Raw genomic sequence first — 20,530 nt, forward strand, 5'->3', positions numbered from 1 at the left:
GGGACGACAGAGGATGAGATGGTTGGATGGCATCACCGACTTGAGGGACATGGGTTTGGGTGAACTCTGGGAGTTGGTAATGGACAGGGAGGCCTGGCGTGCTGCAGTTCATGGGGTCACAAACAGTCGGACACGACTGAGCGACTGAACTGAACTGAAGAAGTATGAGAAGTGTAGAACTGGGGTGATATGGGGCCTTCGGTAAAAGTCGGTGAGCCGTCAAGATTCATACCCAGTACCCTGACAGCCAGCCCACCTCTGGCTGCTTCCCCTGGGAGATGCCTTTCCCAGAGAAAGAAAGTTGCCATATTCTGAGTACTTCCTCTAAGCTACAAGTTTCATTCATACCCATTATCCTAACAACATATCAGCAAACAAAATTATCTTATTTCCATGTTACAGATGAAGAAATTGAGGCTCCCAGATGTCCAAGTCACATAACCAAGGTCAGAGCAACTCCTGGGCAGCAGAGAGGGGATCCTACTCCAGAATGGAAGCTCTTCCGGGGGTTACTACACCCGAGCTTCCCTGGTGGCTCAGACGGTAAAGAACCTGCCTGCAACTAGGGAGACCCAGGTCAGGAAGATCCCCTGGAGAAGGGGATGGAAACCCACTTCAGTGTTCTTGTCTGGAGAACTCCATGGACAGAGGAGCCTGGCGGGCTACAGTCCATGGGGTTGCAAAGCATTGCACATGACTGAGTGACTAACATTTGACTTTCCACACCCAAAGTCCTGACCCTCTGGCTGGCCACAGCGTGGGGACATGGCTTGTGGAGGTGCCCATCACCATGACTTGGGACGTCATATAGGTCCAGCTCCCTTTTAGTGCTCTTTCACACCAGCCACGAAGTAGGAACACCAACAATGTAACAGGTACAGCTTGTCTTCCCCGCCTATCCCCACCACAGACACCTGCTGATTGGGGTTCCCAGGTCAAGTCACTGCTACACTCAGGGGCAGAGACTCCAGGAAGGCCTCACAAGTCAAAGGTGGCAAGGGCAGGGCCTGGTTGTAACTTTAAGGCTGGAGCTGTAGGCTCATCCTGTTCACCTGCTCAGCAGAACAGAGTCCACAGGCCTGAGCGCCCAGGCCCCTCTCACTGCAAGGCCAGGGTGTGCCTGTGAGGGACAGGAAGGCATGGCCCCACGCCCCTGCATCCTGACCAGCTCCCAACCCTGCTCATTCCTGCTGATGGCAACAAAGGGGACGTACACGTTATGAGATCACTCACGAGAGACAAAGTTTATTTTGATATCTCAAAAATTGCAAGGCAGTAAGCACGACAACAGTGCACTCTGAAGGGTCCGCTCGACTTCAGATGCACAGTTTTGCTGGGATCTCATGACTGCCGGGCAAGGAAGGTGGGGTAGCTGACTGCTGATCCCCTTTACAGAGGACTTGTTTTTAATTAATTAGTTTCTATTTATCTCTTTACTTGTTTATGTATGGCTGCACTGGGGTTCTGTCGCAGCGCACGGCTCTTGGTTGCTGAGAGCGGCCTTTCTCTATTTGTCGTGAATTGGGGCTGCTCTCTAGTTGCGGTGCAGAGGCTTCTCGTTGCGGTAGCTTCTCGTGTGGAGCACGGGCTCTAGGGCGCATGGGCTTCAGCAGTTGTGGCTCATGGGTTCTAGAACGTGTGGGCTCAGTAGTCGCAGTCCAAGGGCCAAGTGGTCCCACGGCATGTGGGATCTTAATTCCCAGACCAGGGATCGAACTGGTGTCTCCTGCATTGGCAGGCAGATTCTTAACCACTGGACGACCAGGGAAGTCCTCAGAGAACTTGTAGAAGTGACCTAGCTTCCCTACAGACTGTGAACATTCTACCAGGTAGACAGAGGCCAAGATAATGGAGTCAAAAAGCCCTGAGCGCCCCTCCCCTCATGAGCACACCAAAATGTGTGGTTACTAGTGGGGAGAGGGAACAGGGGAGAGGCAATTTAGGGGTAGGGATTGAGAGGTACAAACTACTAGATATAAAGTAAGCTACAAGGACACATTGCGCAACAGGTGAATATAGCCAAGAGTCTTATAATAACGACAAATGGAGTATAACCTTTAAGAATTATGACTAAACAGTACATCTGTAACTTATACAATATTGTACATCAACTATACTTCAATCAAAAAAAAAATTCCACCCAGCTGCTCCCTGCATCTGGTCCAGGCTCCTCAATACCCTAGGTGGCCAAGGCTTCACCAGACACGCACATATGCCTTAACTTCCTCAGGCATAAAACCAGGGATCAAGCCTCCCTGTCTACACAAAGGCCCTTCTCACTGACACAGGTGGGTTCTTGGAACTCCTTGGACTTAGGTGTACCACGGGTTGCCAGGTCCATGGTGGCTGAACCCCAAGGCTAGTTAAAAGCCTCGGCACATAGCAATGAATCTGGGACAAAGCAGAGGGGCGAGATCCTGGCTGGCCCATTGCCAGCCACCTTCTCCAGCCAGGGAGGTAGTTCCGGTGTGGGCAGAAAAGGGCGTCTCCTGGCTCCTCTGGCCCTAACTTGCTGACCAGGGGTAGAGCCATTGTGACCTTGAGCCGTCTCTCCGCCACGCCTGCTGCTGACCAGCATCGCCAACTCTTCTCCAGAAGGACGGCAGAGCTGCACCTCCTCCGTCGGCAGGGGCCGGGCTCAGAGCTCTGCACCTATACTGGGAGGCCATCTCCAGCACCCAGAACAAGAGGGTCCCAAGCTGGGGCCACCGCCTTGATCTCCCAGCGACACATGGGGCATCTGGCCGTGTCCCTGAAGACCCTCCAGGCACAGGAGCTGCAGAAGTGTGTGTGGCCACAGGGGACTAGGCAGGTGTTGGCAACCTGGTGGAAGCAGATGGCACACTCTTCTCCTGCTAGGGCAGGGAAAGGGGACAACACAGGTCAGGGGTGCCAGGGGGCCACGAGGGGGCAGCCCACTCATATCGCCACAGGACAGAGAAGTACGTGGTCCAAGTATGAAGAAGACTACCTCATAAGAGAATGCTCATCATGCAGTCAGTGGAAAAGGTTGGGAAGAAAACTGTCAGGTCCATACATGCACAGCATAAGATTCCAATTTAGAAAAAAGGAAAACAAGCACAGATAATTCCCCATGTGTGGTGTGCTGTGCTTAGTCACTTCAGTGGTGTCTGACTCTGCGACCCCATGGACTACAGCCTGCCAGGCTCCTCGGTCCCCGGGATTCACCAGTCAAGAACACTGGAATGGGTAGCCATGCCCTCTTCCAGGGGATCTTTCCAACCCAGGGATCAAATGCATGTTTCTACCATCTCCTGCATTGGCAGGCAGATTCTTTACCACAAGTGCTACCTGGGAAACACCCTCCTCCACTCCCGCCCATATATATATATATATATGATTACAAATACCAGGAGGAAATCTACCTAATGGGCAATGTGAAGTTTGGGAGGTGTGTGTGTGTTTTGTTTTGTTTTGTTTCACTTCCTTTTTTATCCTTGAATATGTATTTTATTTCTGCTTGGCAAAGTTTTTTTTTTTTTTTTCTGTGAACAGGGATTGCTCTTTTAAAAGCAGGCAGACAAAATAACATCTGTTCATGAGTGTGCCTGGTAACTTATGAAGCCAGCCAACGTCCTAGAAGGCAAAACTGTTACATGGCTTTTAGGTTTCGGCCTAGAGCTGTGGGAGACTTGATGGCATTTGGGAAGACATAACTGAGTTCCCAGGGCTGGGGTCTCACCCAGCTTCCCTAGCTCTAGAGCCCTGGGGAGTCCCTGGCGCTCAGGGAAGCCACTCACCTTTGGGCCCAGGCAGAGCCTCATCACTGAGGACCCTTGGCGTGGTTGTGGGGAAGCCGTTGGCTGTAGGATCTAAGGCAGAAAGGGAAAGTCAAGACCTGGGGAAAGCAGTCAGGGTGTTTCCATTCAACCCACCTCCCCAGTCCCTGCCTCCAAAGCAACAGCGTCCACCTCCTTTCTTCTCTGGGTTGCAGTGCTGCAGCTCCAAGCCGGGGTCCAGCCCTGTCCTGGCCACCCCTTTCCCAGTGGGACCCAGCAGAGAATTTGTGGACCTGCAGCTTTTCCATCCTAATCCACGTTTCCTTCAGACAGCTCCTCTCTGCCCCACTGCCACTGCCTGAGCAGAGATCTTCAGCATCAGTCACCGCCCCCAAACCGGGTGTGCAACAGAATCCCCGAGGAGGTGGGAAAACAGGGCCTGGGCCCTCCGGGCCACCGAGTCAGGCTCCCCAGGGGTGAGGCTCGAGCAGCTGTGACAAGCAGTTTGAAAAGCAAACACACGGGGCGGTGGGGACTGGAATGCTTGTGCAGGCCCCTGGAACACTGCCCAGGCATGCCAGCACTTCTGTTTATGAGTCTCCCTGTATCCCTTGCTCCTCTGAAATCCACTCTCCTTTCAGGTGGTCCTCATTTCCCCACTGGGTGCCTGAACATCTCACCTTTGCCCCCACCAGGCTGCCTTCTTGCCCACCTCTAACTCGCACACTTATGTTCCCTTTGTTGCCACCTGTGTCTGCAGCAAACTTCTACTTTGACTGCAAAACCCAGCCCACCCCGAATATATTTTTCTTGTAAATGAGACCAGCCCTCTAACACATAGGGGTCCCCAACCTCCGGGATCTGTTGCCTGATGATCTGAGGTGGAGCTGATGCAATAATAATAGAAATAACGTGCACAAGAAATGCAATGTGCTTGAATCACCCCGAAACCATTTCCCTCACCCCTCCTGTGGAAAAGCTGTCTCCCACGAAACCGGCCCCTGGTGCCACAAAGTCTAGGGACTATTGCTCTGACATATGTTTGGGGTGCTGGGCGTGCCTTCTCGTTCTTCAAAACAGGGTTGCCCTCCCTATGACTGGGGCTGGTCCCCAGCGAACATCTTCATACCCCGACAGAAGCTGATGGAAAAACTCCATATGAAAGAAACAACAGTTCCCCCGACTCTCTATGCGGGTGAGGTACCACCGGAGCCGCCGCCTCCCCGCCCGCATTCCCAGGGACGGTGCCTGGGTCCCCAGCCCTGGACTCACCTAGCAGCTCGATGGCCTTGGTGGTCCCGTACAGGTCCATCACGGCCCAGAGCGGGGCACCCATGAGCACGCCCTCGCGCAGCCGCCGCTGGGGCCCCGAGTTGACCTGGGCGAAGATCTGGCCCCGGCGGTTCACCCAGAAGCGCACCACGTCCCCCGGGCTCGCGCGGCCGTCAGGCAGCATGGCCGCCCAGGTCTGACTCTGCTGCTCCAGGTCCGGGCACAAGAAGGGCGGCAGGCTGGGCGCGGACACGCGCGCGGGGTCCAGGCGCGTGAAGCCCACGCGGAGGCCGCCCAGCCAGCCGTGCTCGTGCCACAGCAAGCGCAGCGCCACGCGCTCTCCCAGCCGCACCGGCCGCTGGCTGAACACGATGCCGTCGTGGAACGTGGCGCGCCTGTACGCGGTGCTCCGCTCAGCATCCAGGCGCACCTGTGCGCCCACCGCCTGGGCATGGAAGCGGAGCGCCTCTCGGGGAGACTCGGCATCTGCGGAGGGGGCGGGGGCGTCAATGCAGGTGGGCTGGAGCCCTCCCCACCAGGGGAAAGGGGCATTTCCACCAACCCATGTCCCTGGGGACACTGTCCCTGCTCTCCCCCCATCCCCACTCCAGAGACCTTCTTAGAACCAGTGGGGAACCCGCTTTGCCTTCTGGGATCATAGTTCTCTCCTGACTCTTGCCAAGCCTCAGTTTCCCTCCCTTGCTGCTGCTTAGTCAGAGTCCTGTCCGACTCTTTGAGAGCTATGGACTGTAGCCCACCAGGCGCCTCTGTCCATGGAATTTTCCAGGCAAGAATACTGGAATTGGGTTGCCATGGGATCTTCCCAACCCAGGGATCCATTCCTGGTTTCCTGCATTACAGGCAGATTGTTTACCACTTAAGCCACCAGGGAATCCCTCCCTCCCTTAGGGATGTTGTAAAAATTAAAGGAACTGTTGACGTTCTGGATACCTGGTGATGGTTGTTATTGCCATTAACTAAAGAGAGCAGGTTGCTTTTGCTTGACACATGTATTTATACGTGTATCACTCACACGTTTACACCTGTATAGCCCGTCTGTATCTAGAAACAGGCTGAGAGGAGATGGGCTGGCATGCTGTTTGTGGTCGGCTCTAATTCTGCAGGGTGGGGTGGGGGGTGGGCGGCGGCTGAGTTTTCCAGTCTGCTTGTGTGACTTTCTGACTTTGCCACAGAGAACCGGCCTCACCCCCAAGTAAGAGTGACTTCTCTCATCCTGGGAGAGAAAGAAGGAGCCTGCTGCTGCTGCTAAGTCACTTCAGTCGTGTCCGACTCTGTGCAGCCCCATAGATGGCAGCCCACCAGGTTCCCCTGTCCCTGGGATTCTCCAGGCAAGAACACCGGAGTGGGCTGCCATTTCCTTCTCCAGTGCAAGAAAGTGAAAAGTGAAAGTGAAGTCGCTCAGTCGTGTCCGACTCTTCGCGACCTCATGAATTGCAGCCCACCAGGCTCCTCCGTCCATGGGATTTTCCAGGCAAGAGAAGGAGCCTGGTAACTCCCAAAGTAGTGACGGTGTGAAACCCGGAAAAGGGGTCCCAGCTCAGCCCCTCAGAATTGTGACCTGGGCCCAGCCAAGGCCTGGGTACGCTTTGAAAGCAGGGGACTTCCTGACTTGCCTCCACTTGGCAGCTGGGACGGGAAAGCTCCTTGCTAGGCAGCCCTTCCTCTCAGTCCCAGAGGCCTGAAGGAAGCTGGTGGAGCTTCCTGCCCCAAGAAGGGCGCTTAGCCAGCTCCCCAGGCCTTAGCTCTCTCCCTCTCCCCTCCTGACCCTGCTTTTTCTGGGTTGGAGGAGGGAGGCTGAAAATATAAAGAGATGAATTCAATCAAAACTTGAGCCAGGGAACTTCCCTGGTGGTCCAGTGGTTAAGACTCCACGCTTCCAGTCAATGCAGGGGGCACACAATCCCTGCCCTCCTCTCTGACACTCATATGTTTGCAAGGTGTCAGCCAGGCACCAGGAGGGGAGGCTCGATTTGGTCAGGCACACCCTCAAGGTCACAGCGAGTCCATCCCTGACCTCCACCGGCTCTGGGAGCAGTGGGGCAGGAGCCAAAGACGCAACTGATGGGATTGCTGGGTGCGTGCGTCCCTCAGCAGGGCAGGGGGCCCTGAGGACCCTAGGAGAAGCAGACCTAGTCCTCTACAGGAATTTGACAGTTTGCAAAGCTTACCCCTGTCTCAGGAGTTTCCCACTGGCCCGTGGGGGCTATGTCCTCATGTCACCAGTTAGAGGAGGGAGGCCGAGGGGCTCACAGTGCCGCACAGGACACCAGGGCCCAGCGGACTGTGCTGCTTCTCCCAGCTGCCCGTCTGGGCTCCACTCACTGTCTCAGCAGTGGCCTGAGTGTGGCCCTCGAAAGGCACACAGGGCTCCTTGGGGGTCAGCCTTTCCACATGTGAGGTCCTGTACGGCTGTGTTAGTTGTTCACGGCAAAAAGCCAAGGTTGAGTGGCAATGACAGCCACCCGTGTACTGCCAGTCTGGCAGAACTGCATCTGCCCACGGGGCCCCTTCCTCTGCTTTGCACGGGGCTCTGTGCCTGAGTTTGGGGCTGGCTCTGGATAGTACCCCTTCTCCAAGGCTGGCTGGCAGGGCTCCTCCTGTTCTTTGACCCAGATGACCCAGTCCAGCCTGCTCCTGGGTTGGGGCGAGGCAGAGGTGGGCACTGGCCAAGTGTGGCCCAGCGAGTAGGCTTGTCCCCAGCCAGCTGGGCAGGGAGTTCTGAGCACTTTATGCCTGCAGGTGGCTATTCTCATCAGCCCCACTTTCAGGCAGCATCCTGAGGCTCCTGAGGCGGAGTTGCCCATGGGGGACCCTCCCCAACTACTCCGCCTGCCTCCCCTAGGCCCCCACTGTGCACTGGCTTGGCAATAAGGGCCCCCTGGGTGCTGGGGAGCAGGGAGCACAGTCATGGCCTTTTGGGTGTCCTGCCCTCTGGACAGGCGGATTCCAACCAGAGAATTTGCAGAAAGGCTCTTGGAATGTAAATGACCAGGCTCAGTGAGGACCTCCCCAGATCTTCATCTTCATCCTCACACCCCTCCAGTCACCAAGCCTCTCCTGACACCTATCAAGTGCCTTACAGACTCCCGGCCACGCGCCAGGGAAGCACTCGGAGGAAACTGAGCTCGGGGAGGTGGTTGTGCAGCTGGAAGTCAGGGAGCCCCGGCCCAGCTCCTCACCCTGCATCCTGCGCTGCCTCCATGGCAGCAGCACTGCCCGGAAATCCAAACACTAGCTGCTGCTGCAGCATTGGCAGCGGTGGCTTGGCCCACCCCAGCCCCTTGATCCAGGTGCCCCCTGCTGCTGGTGCCCGGGAACCTAGGTTACTATGGTTACTACGGAGTCAAGCGCTATGGGTCCTTCTGCTTGGGAAGGCGCAGAGTTCAGGCTCTGGGAGCAGGGATGTGTGGTCCAGATCTCTAGTAGTCGTAAGAGACCCAGCTCTCCAATCCCCGCCCCACACAGTAAGGCAAAGTTGTGACCTCAGGTGAGACTGGCAGAGAGCCACTGAGCCTGGTGACCCTGTGGTCTGTGCTTCTGGCAGCTCTGTAACCGGCAGGATGGGGGCATTGGCCCCCAGCCTGCGGATGAGGAAACAGCCTCCAGGGAGAAGTGACTGGGCAGAAAAGGTCCCCACAGCTCTGTGAAGGCGAGCTGGGACCCTGGTCTTCCACCAGGCCCCCTAAACTCTACCCTCTTTCCCATCCCAGCCAGTCTTCTCTCGCACAACAGGATCTGAAAGGCAAATGGGTCATAAGGGTCTTTGCATCACTTCAGGGATTGTGGCCCGAGTTCCTCGGCCTCTATTGGGTTCTTGCAGAGAAAGGAAGTTTTCACTACCTCCCAGCCTCATAACAGCTCACTGCCTAGGGCAGCCTGGCCTGGATCAGAAACTCCTTCTGAGCAATATTTCCACTGACTATACCTCTATCTCCTGAGTCTTCCACCCCAGAAAACACAGAGCACCCCTCTGCTCTTGTCCTTCTGGTCCAGGCACAAAGCTCAGGGCTCGCACTTACCAGCCTGAGAGCAGATCTGGGCCCCCATCCGCCTGGGCTCCTCAGGCATGGGTCCTTGGATCTGAAGAAGGCCAGGGGACAGGTTTCCCAAAGATATTCGGCAGGTCCCTTTGTCATGCGGCCAGGATCATATTACAGCGTTGATGATTAATTAGAGTTTGCAGGGAATTTCCTGATGACTTCTGGTTTGCAACAGGCCGGTGCAGCTGGCTGGCCCGGAGGAAGCGGGGACTCAGGAGGATGGCCGAGGTCGAATGTGGAGGAGCCTTCTCTCTTGTTTCTGACCAGTTGCGACCAACCAGCTGTGCATTATTATTGCCTGAGTCGTGTTAATGAATACCTGTACCCAGACCTGCCCCCAGAGACCTTGATTCCAGTGGCCTGGGGTGGAGCCCTGCATCGGCCTTGTTTAAAAGCACCCCCAGGGACTTCCCTGGCTGTCCAGTGGTTAAGACTCTGTGCTTCCACTACAGGAGACACAGGTTTGATCCCTTGTCAGGGAACTAAGATCCCACATTCCGTACAGTGAGGCAAAAAAAAAAAAAGTAAAATAAAATAAACAAAAACCAAAATAATAAAAGTACAAGCACCACAGCTGATTCTAATGTACAGCCCAGGGTAGAGAGAGATTCACTGCTACTGACCTCAGTATACAGGAGGTGCTTGTTTAATCAGTGTTGGTGAAGTGGGCTGAAATGAATTAACTGCATTCCAGGACCTTCAAAGCTGCCCGGGTCTCTGGCTGAGAGAAGAGCCAAGCAGAGGTGTCGATTGCGCCCCAGGCTTGCTGGAACTGGAATTGCACTGCCCAGAATCCCCCATGGAACACAGAGAGTCCCGCAGAGGGTCGTGCCCAAGGCCAAGCTCCCAGGGTGTTAGTGTTGGCAAGAGGTGTCAGAGATCTTTTGCCCCTTTTGTTCCTGTTAGAGAAACTGAGGCTGGTGGCAGGGAAAGTGGCTTGCTCTAACCTAGTACTTCTCAGATGGCAACACGGGAACCTGCTGGGGATCTTATTAAGATGCAGATTGAGTCAGAAGCTCGGGGCAGGTGTAGGATTCAGCCTTTCTAACAAGGTGGTTCTGTAGAGCCCACTGTAGGCGACAGGCCCTAGGTGAGTTTGGATGCTTGTGGGTATCTTGGCCCTAGACCGAGGCCCTCAGCAGTGGCTACTCTGCTTTGGTTTTGTTTTCAATATTTATGTATTTGGCTGCTCCGGGTCTTGGTTGCAGCATGTGGGATCTAATTCCCTCACCAGGAGTTGAACCCGGGCCCCCTGAGTTGGGAACTTGGAGTCTTAGCACCTGGACCACCAGGCAAGCCCTCTGATCACTGACTGCTTGGAACTCAGCTGAAGGGGTGGATATGCCCCATGCATGTCCCTGGGGATGGTGGTGCTGTTGGCTGGGCAGTTTGACTCGGGGTGAGGAGGGGAAAGGGTGGGTGTTTGGGGACCCGGGCTTGTCTCCTGTGTTGGTTTTACCTCTCTTTCTCTCCGCAGGCCTCTGTGTCCCCACGTGTAGGACGGGAGACCAGGATGCGCTGGTCTGTGGGTCCCCGCCAGCCCCAGTGTGCCGTGATTTTGGTCCTGCTAACAGCTGCTTGGCCTCGGTTGACTTCAGAAGGCGTTGCTGTGACTCTGGACCATCTCTTCCACATCAAGCCCCCTGCCAGTCTCTCTAGAAACCGTCTTTAAGGTCAAAGGCAAACTGGTGAGAAGTCAGGAGCAATCATGGTGAGTCGGTGGCCGATGGTCCTGCTGGCCGAGTCGGAGGGATCCTGCCTTAGGGCTGGAGTCAGAGGCCGCCTTTCCCCCCCACCCCCACCTTGACCCTGCCTGTAGGGCTGGCTGTTTGCCTTGGGTAAGCTTGAGCCAAGGGCACCTTTTTGATAAACCACATTCCTATAAAAGAGATAGTTATGGTATCTTATCAGGGAAATCAGGCTTTGAGCCTCAGTCCATCTGGAAAATTACTGGAGAGGCTGTGGACGTTAGCCCGCCCAGTGCCAGCAGGCTGAGGTGGTATGGCCTCCTCTTCAGGACCTCGGTGGGGTGGGCGTTCTGAGAATTCAAATCCAGGGCCTGGGGTGCTGAGGCCTTCCCTCCCATCACACATTCCCCAGGTTTTTTTGTTTGAATAATTTTTATTGTTTCTAATTTTAATCTTTGGCTGCAATGGGTCTTTGTTGCTGTGAGTCGGCTTTCTCGAGCTGCAGTAAGCACGGGCTCCTCTTCGTTGCGGTGCTCAGGCTTCTCGTCGCGGTGGCTTCTTTTGTTGCAGAGCTGGAGCTCTAGAGCACAGGCTCGATAGGTGAGGCACGGGCTTAGTTGCCCCGAGGCATGTGGAATCTTCTTGGACCAGAGACAGAATTCATGTCCCCTGCGCTGGCGGGCAGATCCTTAACCACTGAACCACCAGGGAAGTCCCACCTCCAGTTTATTTGTTTATTAATAACAAACACTACTGTTCTAAGTCCAGTACTGTATTAACTTGCTAATCCTCATGGCAACTTCTTGAAAACATCCTTCTTATGGTAATCATTCTCACTTTACAAATGGGGAAACGGAGGCACAAGGAGGTGAAGCAACTTGCTCAGAATCAGAAGCAAAAGGCCAGGGTGTGGCCCCAGGTGTCTGGCTGGAGAGCGGGTGCCTTATCCGCCATGCTGGGCAGGCTCCACGATCCTCCCCCAGGCCATGGCCCCTCTGAGCACTCAGTTGCTACTAACATCTTCCCCATCTCACTGGCACCGGTAGGGGCTCATGGATAGTTGCTGACTGGTTGCCTGAGTGTGAAGTGGAGGCCCCCCCACGATGGAGACTGCACCCTTCCCTCCAGGACACCTGCCTGGCCGCAAGGCTGTTGTAAATACTTGTTTCAGGAAGACATTGACTGGCCCCTTCATGGACCGCAACCTTCTCCTGGCAAAGGGTCTTGAGTTACTTGGAGAAGCTATGAGCCATGCCATGCAGGGCCACCCAAGAAGAACAGGTCATTGTGAAGAGTTCTGACGAAACATAGTCCACTGGAGGAGAGAATGGCAAACCACTGTAGTATTCTTGCTGCAAGAATCCCATAACAGTATGAAAAGGCAAAAAGACATGAGAACAGAAGATGCACCCCCCCGCCCCAGGTTGGAATGTGTCCAGTGTGCTACTGGGGAAGAGCAGAGGGCAATTACTAGTAGCTCCGGAAAGAATGATGTGGCTGGGGCAAGGCAGAAATGACACTCACTTGTAGATGTGTCTGGTGGTGAAAGTAAGGTCCAGTGCCGTAAAGAACAATATTGCATAGGAGCCTGGAATGTTAGGTCCATGAACTTGAGCAGTATGTGAACCAAGAACTTTCAGATATACAAACTGAGTTTAGAACAGGCAGAGGAACCAGAGATCAAATTGCCAACATCCACTGGATCATAGAAAAAGCAAGAGAGTTCCAGTAAAACTTCTGCTTCATTGACTACGTTAAAGCCTTAATTGTGCACATCAAACTGGAAGATTCTTAAAGAGAGGGAACACCAGACCACCTTACCTGTCTCCTGAGAAACCTATATGTGGGTCAAGAAGCAACAGTTAGCATAGGACAAGGGACAAGGAACTGGTTACAAATTGGGAAAGGAATACCATAAGGCTGTATATTGTCACCCTGCTTATTTAACATCTGGGCAGAGTACATCATATGAAATCCTGGGCTGGATGAATCACAAGCCAAAATCAAGATTGCCAGGAGAAATATCAACAACCTCAGATATGCAGATGATAGCACTCTAATGGCAGAAAGTGAAGAGGAACTAAAGAGCCTCTTGATGAAGGTGAAAGAGGAAAGTGAAAAAGCTGGATTAAAACTCAAATGTTCAAAAAACTAAGATCATGACATCTAGTCCCATTACTTCATGGAAAATAGAAGGGGGAAAAGTGGAAGCAGTGACAGATTTTATTTTCTTGGGCTCCAAAATCACTGAGGACCATGACTGCAGCCATGAAAAAAAAAAAAAAGACTCTTGTTCCTTGGAAGGAAAGCTATGACAAACCTAGATAGTGTATTAAAAAGCAGAGACCTCACTTTGCTGGCAAAGGTCCATATAGTCAAAGCTATGGTTTTTCCAGTAGTTTTGTATGGATGTGAGAGTTGGACCATAAAGAAGGCTGGGTACCCAAGAATTGATGCCTTCAAATTATAGTGCTGGAGAAGCCTCTTGAGAGTCCCTTGGAATAGAAGGAGATCAAACCAGTCAATCCTAAAGGAAATCAACCTTGAATATTCATTGGAAGGACTGATGCTGAAGCTGAAGCTCCAATACTTTGGCCACCTGATGCGAAGAACTGACTCATTGGAAAAGACCCTGATGCTGGGAAAGACTGAAGGCAAAAGGAGAAAGGGGAGGCAGAAGATGATTATATAGTATCATCAACTCAATAAACATGAATCTGAGCAAACTCCAGGAGATAGTGAGGGACAGAGGAGTCTGAAGTGCTGCAATCCATGGGGTCACAGAGTCCGACTGGACTTAGCTACTGAACAGAGACAGGCCCTCTAAGAGGAGGGTGTCCTCTGAGGTGGTCCCCTGCTGGCTATAATTGGTACTGCAGGAGGGGTGAGCCCACAAAGTCGAGTGGCATCCTCAAAGCCAGGAGGGGCGCTCACAGGACTAGAAGTCAGAGGGGTTGAGGACTCTGCCCCTCCTCCCTCACCTTGAAGCTCCCCACAGACTCTCCCTCCCCCCACCAGGGTCCATTCACTGGCAATCAATCATCAGTTTGCCCAGACCCTCATCATTACAAAGGGGTGTTCCCGGGTCATCTCCTAAGATGCCTCAAGTGCTCCGAGAAGCTTCTGGACAGATGTGTTAGTCCCCATCACACAGCCAAGAGAGCTGGGGTCTTGCCTAGGGTTCACACCAGCCTGCCACTGAGCAGAAATGGGAAGCCAGTGGGAATCCAGCCGATCTGAGACTCTGCTAGGCAGCCCAGCCTCTGTGTCAGCTGTTGGGGCCCCCTGAGACCCCTTGCCTGTGCTCAGCTGTTACCTGACAGGTGGAAATCTCAGAGACAAGGGGGCTGCCAGGCCGGAGACCAGCCCTTAGAATAATCAGGGCTGTCTACACGGTAGGTAGTCAGCAAGGATTTGTCAGTGCCAAACAGTGCAGTGTGGCCGTTTCTTTAAAAATTGTCCATCAGCCGACCTCACAACCCAGCGATTCCACTCCTGGGTGAATACCAGACTCTTGATTCTCAGTGAGAGGATGAACAGTGGAGGAAGCATCCACACGCCCTTGGAAAAATCTGCCCTAAAATCAGAGAGCTTGGCTAGCACTGCCGCCTGGTGGAGAGACATGGAACTGACCGTGGATCTAATACGCTGGAAAGAAATGGTCGGGACCACAAAGGCTCCCAGCTTTGTTCCCAGGCCCTGGCTCTCTCTGCCCACTTGCTTCCTGTCTATGAGCCTCCTAGAAATTCTTTGGAGTCCACCACATCCTTTTGGTGAGTAGCTGGACCCCCACCCAGAGGTCCAGAGGTCAGAGAGGAAGGCTAGGGTTGCCAGCAAAGTCGTCAGCCCCTAGTTAAGTCTGTGCTCTTACTTCCACACTGCTGCCCTGTCCAGACCTTCCTGGGTCCTGATTCTGCGGCAGCTTCCCCTGCCCTGGGCCCCCTCCACCCTGTGGGTGTGGAGCCGGCCGGAGAGGGGAGCCAGGGATGAGGCCTGGCTGAGGGGGCAGCGGCAGCTCAGAGGCGGGGGCAAGGCGGGGCACACCCTCCCCTCTTTTGGTTTCCTGTCTCCCTTTGCCCTGTGCCCCACGCATCACACACACATCTTCAGGGTGTCTGTGCTGCGAAGACTGGCACTGCCCTGAGGATGTCATTTATGTCTGTGTATGTGTTCAACAGATATTTATTGAACACTTACTAAGTGCCAACTTTTTCACTCTCCTCTTTCGCTTTCATCAAGAGGCTCTTTAGTTCTTCTTCGGTTTCTGCCATAAGGGTGGTGTCATCTGCATATATGAGGTTATTGATATTTCTCCCAGCAATCTTGATTCCAGCTTGTGCTTCATCCAGCCTGGCATTTTCCGTGATGTACTCTGCATAGAAGTTAAATAAGCAGCCTTGACATACTCCTTTCCCGATTTGGAACCAATCTTTTTCCATGTCCAGTTCTAACTGTTGCTTCCTGACCTGCATACAGGTTTCTCAAGAGGCAGGTCACGTGGTCTGGTATTCCCATCTCTTGAAGAATTTTCCACAGTTTGTTGTGATCCACACAGTCAAAGTCTTTGGCATAGTCAATAAAGCAAAAGTAGATGTTTCTGGAACTCTCTGGCTTTTTTGATGATCCAATGGATGTGGCAATTTGATCTCTGGTTCCTTTGCCTTTTCAAAATCCAGCTTGAACATCTGGAAGTTCATGGATCACATACTGTTGAAACCTGGCTCAGAGAATTTTGAGCATTACTTTGCTAGTGTGTGAGATGAGTGCAATTGTGCGGTAGTTTGAGCATTCTTTGGCATTGCTTTTCTTTGGGATTGGAATGAAAACTGACCTTTTCCAGTCCTGTGGCCACTGCTGAGTTTTCCAAATTTGCTGGCATATTGAGTGGAACACTTTCACAGCATCATCTTTCAGGATTTGAAATAGCTCAACGGGAATTCCATCACCTCCACTAGCTTTGTTCATAGTGATGCTTCCTTAGGCCCACTTGACTTCACATTCCAGGATGTCTGGCTCTAGGTGAGTGATCACACCATCAAGATTATCTGGGTCATGAAGATCTTTTTTGTACAGTTCTTCTGTGTATTGTTGCCAGCTCTTCTTAATATCTTGTGCTTCTGTTAGGTCCATACCATTTTGGTTGGCTTAAAACTCAACATTCAGAAAACTAAGATCATGGCATCCAGTCCCATCACTATGCGACAAATAGATGGGGAAACAATGGAAACAGTGACAGACTTTATTTTGGGGGGGCTCCAAAATCACTGTAGATGGTGACTGCAGCCTTGAAATTAAAAGATGCTTGCTCCTTGGAAGAAAAGCTATGACCAACCTAGGCAGCAGACTAAAAAGCAGAGACATTGCTTTGGCAACAAAGGTCCATCTAGTTAAAGCTATGGTTTTTCCAGTAGTCATGTACGGATGTGAGAGTTGGATTATAAAGAAGGCTGAGTGCTGAAGAATTGATGCTTTTGAACTGTGGTGTTGGAGAAGACTCTTGAGAGTCCCTTGGACTGCAAGGAGATCAAACCAGTCTATTCTAAAGGAAATCAACCCTGAATATTCATTGGAAGGACTGATATTGAAGCTGAAGCTCCAACATTTTGGCCACCTGATGTGAAGAGCTGACTTGTTACAAAAGACCCTGATGCTGGGAAAGATTGAAGGCAGGAGGAGAAGGGGACAACAGAGGATGAGATGGTTGGATGGCATCGCCGACTCAATGGACATGAGTCTGGGTAAACTCCGGGAGTTGGTGACGGACAGGAAGGCCTGGTGTACTATAGTCCATGGAGTCACAAACTATTAAGTGCCAAGCACTGTTCTTTTTTTCCAAGTGACCAGAGAACGAAGAAAGCCTAGTACCTGACCTTTAGTCAACTCAAGTTCACCCTGATACTTAAAGAAGTGTTACAAGAAGGCCACATTGAGGGCTGTGAAGACCATGGGTTCAGTGGGGAGCTCTTATGCACAGGAATGGGTGATTTTGCAAAACAACAGATATTAAAAATTGATCCCTGAAAGATCACTAGACTTTAAACAGCAGTAGGAGAAAGAAAAGCACTCCGGGAAGAAGAAGCCACACGTGTAAAGGCGCAGAAGTGCGATTGTGCACACACAGTGCCCTCTGGTTGTATCAATTAAAATTAGGACTGCTTACATATAACAGAATGCCCAAAAGAATAGTGGCTTAAATGAGACATGTTCATCCCTTTTTCACACAAAATAAGTTGCAAGTAATTGTGACAGCCCTATGGCCATAAGGAATCCAGGTTCTCTCTATTTTTCTTCTCCACTATTCTAGTAATAGCCTTCATCCTCAAGGTCACTTTACGGATCAAAGAGGCTGCTGGAGCTCCAGCCAGGACATCAGCATTCCAGGTAGGAGGAAGGGGAAAGATCCCCAAGGCATTCCTCTCAGCTAATTCAGCTCCTTGTTAAGTCGACACATGGGAGGATTTATGTAACACTTTTGTTGACACTTTATTGGCCAGAATTTTGTCACATGACCACAAATAGCTGCAAGGGAAACAGAGATGTAGTCTTTATTGAGGGAGCAGATAAACACAGGGTTATATTATTAAGGATGAAGGAGGGATGTAAGAAGAGGATAACATGGAAACATACATTATCGAATGTAAAATGGTCGATGAGAATTTGCCCTGTGACTCAGGGAACTCAAACCAGGGCTCTATAACAACCTTGAGGGGTGGGACGGGGAAGGAGGCGGGAGGGAGGTTCAAAAGGGAGGGGACATATGTACACCTATGGCTGATTCATGTTGATGTTTGGCAGAAACCAACAAAATTCTGCAAAACAATTATCCTTCAATTAAAAATAAATAAATAAAATTTAAAAAACAGAAGGAGAATGGTCACGTAGCACTGTCCAGCTCAGGGCAGTGGGGCAGGGGTCCTCCAGTGTGTGGAGAGAGGCGAAAGCAGGGAACTTGCTCACAGAGGCCATGCTAAGGAGGGTATGGGCTTTATTCTGTAGAAAATAGGGACTCGCTAAAGGATTCCGAACAGGAGCTTTGGGTGAAGGGGTCTGGAGCAATTTCCTCCGGGGAAAGATTTAAACAGAAAAGAACAACCCAAAGGCAGGACAACGGAGGGCTGAGGGCAGGGGAGGAGAGCTGCCAGGAGGGCTGAGGGCAGGGGAGGAGAGCTGCTAGCGGGTGATGAGCTGGGGACGGCAAGAAGGTGATGAGAACAGGGGCAGAGCTCCCGGGAAAGTGGAGGCACTGCCAGCTACAGGGGAGGGACACGGGAGTTCAAGATATAGAGAGAGCTCGAGATGTGTGAACCTTCAGGTCAGATGGCTGGAGGGCACCTGAGGATCCAGGCAGATGTAGAAGCGCGAGAAGCCAGTGCTGGGGATTCAACTAGAGGAGTCACCAGTTCTCCCGTTGTGCGTGAGATCTGCCTGGCAGCGGTGCCAGTGCCGAGGTGTCGAGCAGGGGGAATCTGATAAACCCTCCATAGTTACCAGGCAGGGAGGACAAGGAAGTGGGTGAGGGTAAGCGCGCACTCTTTGGAGCCAGACAGGGCTACCGCTTAACAACCTAACCCTTTGGACTAGCTGCTTGCCTTCCTGAGCCTTAGCTTTCTCAGCTGCAAGGTGGGGATGAAGAACCCATCTTGGGGGCTGAGAGGAGGATGCAATGGGTGAGTGCTTAGCCCCAGCAACAGCTCCGTCAGTAAACACCAGCTCTCACCATTAAAGGGGCAGCTCTCTCCTCGCTGGAGGGACACTGGTGCCTTTCTTGGGGTCTTGAGTCTGCCCAATAGTCTTCCTGCTGCAGGGCAGGGTCCCCGGGGCCCCAGATGAGTTCACTGGGGAGTGAGTCACCAGTACTCTGCATCTCCAGGGCCCCGTGGAGCCCCGACCCAGCATGGCCAGGGCAGACCCTGGCTCAGGCAGCTCTCCCAGGCAGGGGCACCACCAGTCCAAGCCGCTGGTTTGGAAAAGGAGTTGTGTGTGTGCCAGGACACAGATGAGCAAAAGGGTGAGGGCCAATCGTGAGCCCCATAGAGATGACTCTAAGGAGCCCAGTTTGGGAAACTGAGGAAGATAACTGGTGGGGCAGAGGGAGAAGCCCAGCCCGCCGTCATGAGTGGAACAGTGGCCCACAGACATTTGCACGAGTTCAGCGTGTGGCATGGGCAATGTCCAACCAGGAGAAAATACGCGACTTGGAGTCTGGTAGACAGTGGTGGTTTACGCGCTAAGTCGAGTCCAATTCATTGCAACCCCAGGGACTGTAGCTCGCCAGGCTCCTCTGTCCGTGGGATTTCCCAGGCAAGAATACTGGAGTGAGCTGCCATAACAGTATCCCCTACTCAACCCTTCCATTTAAAAGGTCAGTCTAGCCCTTATCCCCAAAATGACCCCAGACGGCATTTGGGAAAACCAACACGTCAGGGACAAGCACAGGAATAAGGGCCCTCAAAGGACATGGAGAGGAACATCAGAGACAGGGGAGGTGCCTGGCATCCAGAAGCTAAGGGTGAGCCCAGAGGGAGGAACTGGAGGTGGCCGAGCTCAGTCCAGGGGTCAGGTGGGATGACAGCTGGGAAGAGGCCATTGGGTTTGTTGGGAAGGAGGTCAGTGGTTGGAGAGGAGGTCCGAGGTCAGGGGTGGAGGTGGAAGCCAGGGGGCAGCTGCATCCAATAGGCTGTAACAGAGGCTCAGAATTGCTTAGGATATGTTCCATTTCCTACCAAGTCCAAGTGGAAGGGGACTTCCACCCTGAAGCCATCATGAGCCAGCCCACGTGTTTGCTGTTGTTTTCTGCCATGTCCCATAACATGTGGGATCTCAGTTCCCCAAACAGGGAATGAGTCCGTGCCCTAGCCAGTGGAAGCGAGCCATCTTCACCACTGGACCACCAGGGAGATCCCGGGCCAGGCTGCTTCTAACATGTACTCTTCCTCACTGGGGTCCTGTCTCCTCCACATGGCCCAGAGTGCCTGCCCATTAGCCTTGTGCCAGCAGCAGGAGGAAAGGGCTCAGGAGGGGCACGGGCTTGCCCCTTCCTTTTTAGGGCAGAGCCAGGAAGGTTGCCACCTCTTCTTAGTATCTTCTGCTTCTGTTAGGCCCATACTGTTTCTGTCCTTTATTGTGCCCATCTTTGCATGAAATGTTCCCTTGGTATCTCTAATTTTGTTGAAGAGATCTCTAGTCTTTCCCATTCTATTATTGTCTGTCTAGTCAAAGCTATGGTTTTTCCAGTAGTCATGTATGGATGTGAGAGCTGGACCATAAAGAAGGCTGAGCACCAAAGAACTGATGCTTTTGAACTGTGGTGTTGGAGAAGACTCTTGAGAATCCCTTGGACTGCAAGGAGATCAAACTAGTAAATCTTAAAGGATATCAATCCTGAATATGCATTGGAAGGACTGATGCTGAAGCTGAAACTCCAATACTTTGGCCACCTGATGCAGAGTCAACTCACTGGAAAAGACCATGATGCTGGGAAAGATTGAGGGCAGGAGGAGAAGGGGCCGACAGAGGATGAGATGGTTGGATGGCATCACCGACTCAGTGGACATGAGTTTGAGCAGGCTCCGGGAGATGGTGAAGGACAGGGAAGCTGGTGTGATGCAGCCCATGGGGTCGCAAAGAGTTGGACATGACTGAGCGAATGAACAACAAGGCTCACCCAGGCCCTTACTCCAGCTCACATCCCACCGGCCACATCCCACCACAGAGCCTAGGAAGGCAGCCTTTATTCTGGACAGTTCTGTGTCCAGGTAGGAGTGGGGGC

At 52.7% G+C, this 20,530-nt stretch overlaps 1 protein-coding gene across 2 annotated transcripts; it reads right to left on the reverse strand.

The window, feature by feature from the left end:
- Positions 1-1,189: 1,189 nt before the first annotated feature.
- On the reverse strand, positions 1,190-10,956 carry NEURL3 (neuralized E3 ubiquitin protein ligase 3). 2 transcript variants are annotated; one of them, XM_002691162.6, is made up of 4 exons: positions 9,053-10,956; positions 5,013-5,498; positions 3,762-3,833; positions 1,190-2,855 (listed from the first exon to the last, which is right to left on the reverse strand). In XM_002691162.6, the coding sequence occupies exons 1-4, from the start codon at positions 9,099-9,101 to the stop codon at positions 2,653-2,655; spliced, it is 810 nt and encodes a 269-aa protein (XP_002691208.1). In that variant the 5' UTR covers positions 9,102-10,956; the 3' UTR covers positions 1,190-2,652. The 2 variants fall into 2 exon arrangements, with proteins under 2 accessions (XP_002691208.1, XP_005212439.1); XM_005212382.5 differs by having other exon boundaries at positions 1,190-2,852; positions 9,053-10,955.
- Between the last annotated feature and the right edge of the window lie 9,574 nt (positions 10,957-20,530).

The sequence above is a fragment of the Bos taurus genome, chromosome 11 (genome assembly GCF_002263795.3).
Source record: "Bos taurus isolate L1 Dominette 01449 registration number 42190680 breed Hereford chromosome 11, ARS-UCD2.0, whole genome shotgun sequence".
Lineage (NCBI taxonomy): Eukaryota > Metazoa > Chordata > Mammalia > Artiodactyla > Bovidae > Bos > Bos taurus.